Here is a 2,411-nt window from a genome sequence, read left to right as displayed (position 1 = left end):
GTGCGATGCTCAACCTGTCTTCAAAGACCCTTCCCTCTGACCCCTGGCCCAGGGCCTAGGAGAAGGAAGGACAACCGCAGAGGCCTCTGCCCACACGCTCAAACCCTGCCTGTTCTCATAAGCAGAGAGAGCTCCTGGGAGGTGAGTCAAATTACCCACCTGTTGTCCCTGGTGGTGACGTTTCAGGTGTGGCTGTGGTGACCCAGGATTCTGCAAGTAGCACGAGAGACAAAGCCAGCGTTAGGCATCAGTGAAAGAGTCCTCGAGGAAAACGTTGGCGGACACCGTGACGATCCCACATGTGCACCTGCCGCTCGCGACCTGTGTGTCGTGCTCAAGTCCTCGCTCAGCGAGGGCGTCTGGGAGGCAGGCCCTGCGGGACGGCAACCTGCTCCCCGCTCACCTCCACGCCTGGCACGTTCGCGTTGCTGCTAGAAAACCTGTTCTACCTCCCTCGCTGAGCCTCATGCTCCCTGGCAGGTCTGAGGCCTTTGCCCAGACCCTGCAGCTTGGACGGAAGGCGTCAGGGGCCATGGTGGTGGGGCCTGCAGCCCATCACGTGCTGAGGGGACTTCAATCTTTTATGGCCAGCCATCCCCCAGGCCACTATTTTCCTCACTCAGGGTGCCCACGTGACCGTGCAGAGTATCAGGGGCTCGTAAGCAGTGAGGTAGGCACAGTGGCCCTCTAGTTCGATATCCGGGCAGTAGAAGGTGAGGGCTTACAATGTCCACCGTCCCACAAGATTCAGTGCGACCTAAGATTAGGCCTCGTTCCTGGCACAAGGAGCTGCTGCTCGGACCTAGGGCCCCTAACTCGGGACAATGTCACTATGTCCTACTATGTCAGAAGGGGACCAAGCCATCCTGGTGGCCCACCTGAGCAGATGACGCCGGCATCCTCTCCATGGTTACAGTTGTGTGAGTTCCAGCCTCTGTGCGGGCAGCTCCACAGGTAGGACTCCTGTCCTGAGCAGCGCACGTCGTCCAGGACAATCGACCCTGAGCCCTGACCAAACCGCGCATTTCCTGGGGCCGACCTGGCCCAGCCACAGCCCAGCTGCCTGCACACCACGTTGGCGTCATTGGTGTCCCACAAGTCGTCACACACAGTGCCCCAGGAGCCTTGGTACAGGACCTCCACCCGGCCCTGACACCGGTCACCTCCATTCACCAACCTCAGGGCAAAACTAGAAGTGGGTCCTGAAAAAAGACATGAAAATTCAATCTCTCTTCTGTCCTGAATAAAGAGACCCTGAGTTGAGTGAGATTCACAGTTCCTACAGGGATGACACTTCTGGGTTGAGGTTCATGTTCCCCAGCAGTAGGACTCAAGGAAGCCTGCCCATCATTTCTTTCCCTCAAGGCTGCTTTAAAGCACCCTCGGATGTGGGCGGAGCGTTGTGTGCTTTCTAATTGGTTTCCCACAATGCCTAGCAATCCATCTCCTGAGCTTGGACTTGGGATGCAGGCGCCAAGAAGGGAAGCCACCAGCCTGCATCTCAGTGGCTCCTGGGATCAGCCTGGGCACCGGTTGCGGTATACCAGCAGAGACAGCTTCCTGGTCCCCACCAAGGCAGCCCCAGCACTGGGGCTGTGGAGACTCCATCTTTAGCTGATTCATCCATACATAGAAGCCCCAACCAGCTCGGCCTGAAGCTTATGCTGAAGGTTCTGTTTCCACTGAGGCCCTACTCAAGTCACTATCAAACCCAAAGTTTGCCAGAATCTTTACAAACCGCGAACCCACTGAATATCATGACGATACCAGGGTTAACTGTCTCTGACACTTAGCTGTGCATACTGTGAGCAGCAGAAATCAAGAAAAGTGACAGAGTTGGGGGAAGGTCATTTGCCAGTGACACCCATGGACTAGGCTTAGTGACCTCTCAGTCTCTCCAGGATTACGCCCCCGCGAGCCTGTGAGCTGGGCTCGGGCACTGACCGTGCTCTGGGGTCTCTGGTCTTCAGAGTGGGCATCTATATAATGAGGACCCTGTTCTCCAAATAACGTACACGCATGGGCAGCAAGCACACGAAAAGCTGCCCAACGTCATCAGTCGTTAGGGAGACGCAAATGAGAACCACGATGAGTGGTTCCATCTCACACCTGCGAGGATGAGCATGAGGAAAAGGCACGTAATCACACGTGTTGGTGAGGATGTAGGGAAATCAGAACCCTCATCCGCTGCTGGTGGCAACCTACACGCTGTGGTCCCTCTGATAAACCGTTCACTGTTTCCACAAAGAGTTCAATACAGAATTATCATATGACCCAGCAATTCTGCTCGGAAATATACACCCAAAAGAATCAAAAACAGCTATTAAAGAAAAAACAAATTATACACGAAAATGTGCAGTAGTACTACTCACAATAGCCAAAAAGTAGAAACGACCCAAACATCCATCAAC

General features: G+C 54.7%; 1 protein-coding gene across 1 annotated transcript in view; it reads right to left on the bottom strand.

Annotated features, from left to right (window-relative positions):
* DMBT1 (deleted in malignant brain tumors 1) overlaps window positions 1-2,411 on the bottom strand; it is a 49,000-nt gene that overhangs the window by 30,453 nt on the left and 16,136 nt on the right. The window contains 2 exon segments of the mRNA XM_023524260.1: window positions 160-210; window positions 879-1,202. Coding sequence (XP_023380028.1) covers window positions 160-210; window positions 879-1,202 — 375 coding nt within the window.

Source organism: Pteropus vampyrus, unplaced genomic scaffold, assembly GCF_000151845.1.
Source record: "Pteropus vampyrus isolate Shadow unplaced genomic scaffold, Pvam_2.0 Scaffold454, whole genome shotgun sequence".
Lineage (NCBI taxonomy): Eukaryota > Metazoa > Chordata > Mammalia > Chiroptera > Pteropodidae > Pteropus > Pteropus vampyrus.
This window is presented reverse-complemented; position numbering and strand designations above follow the sequence as displayed.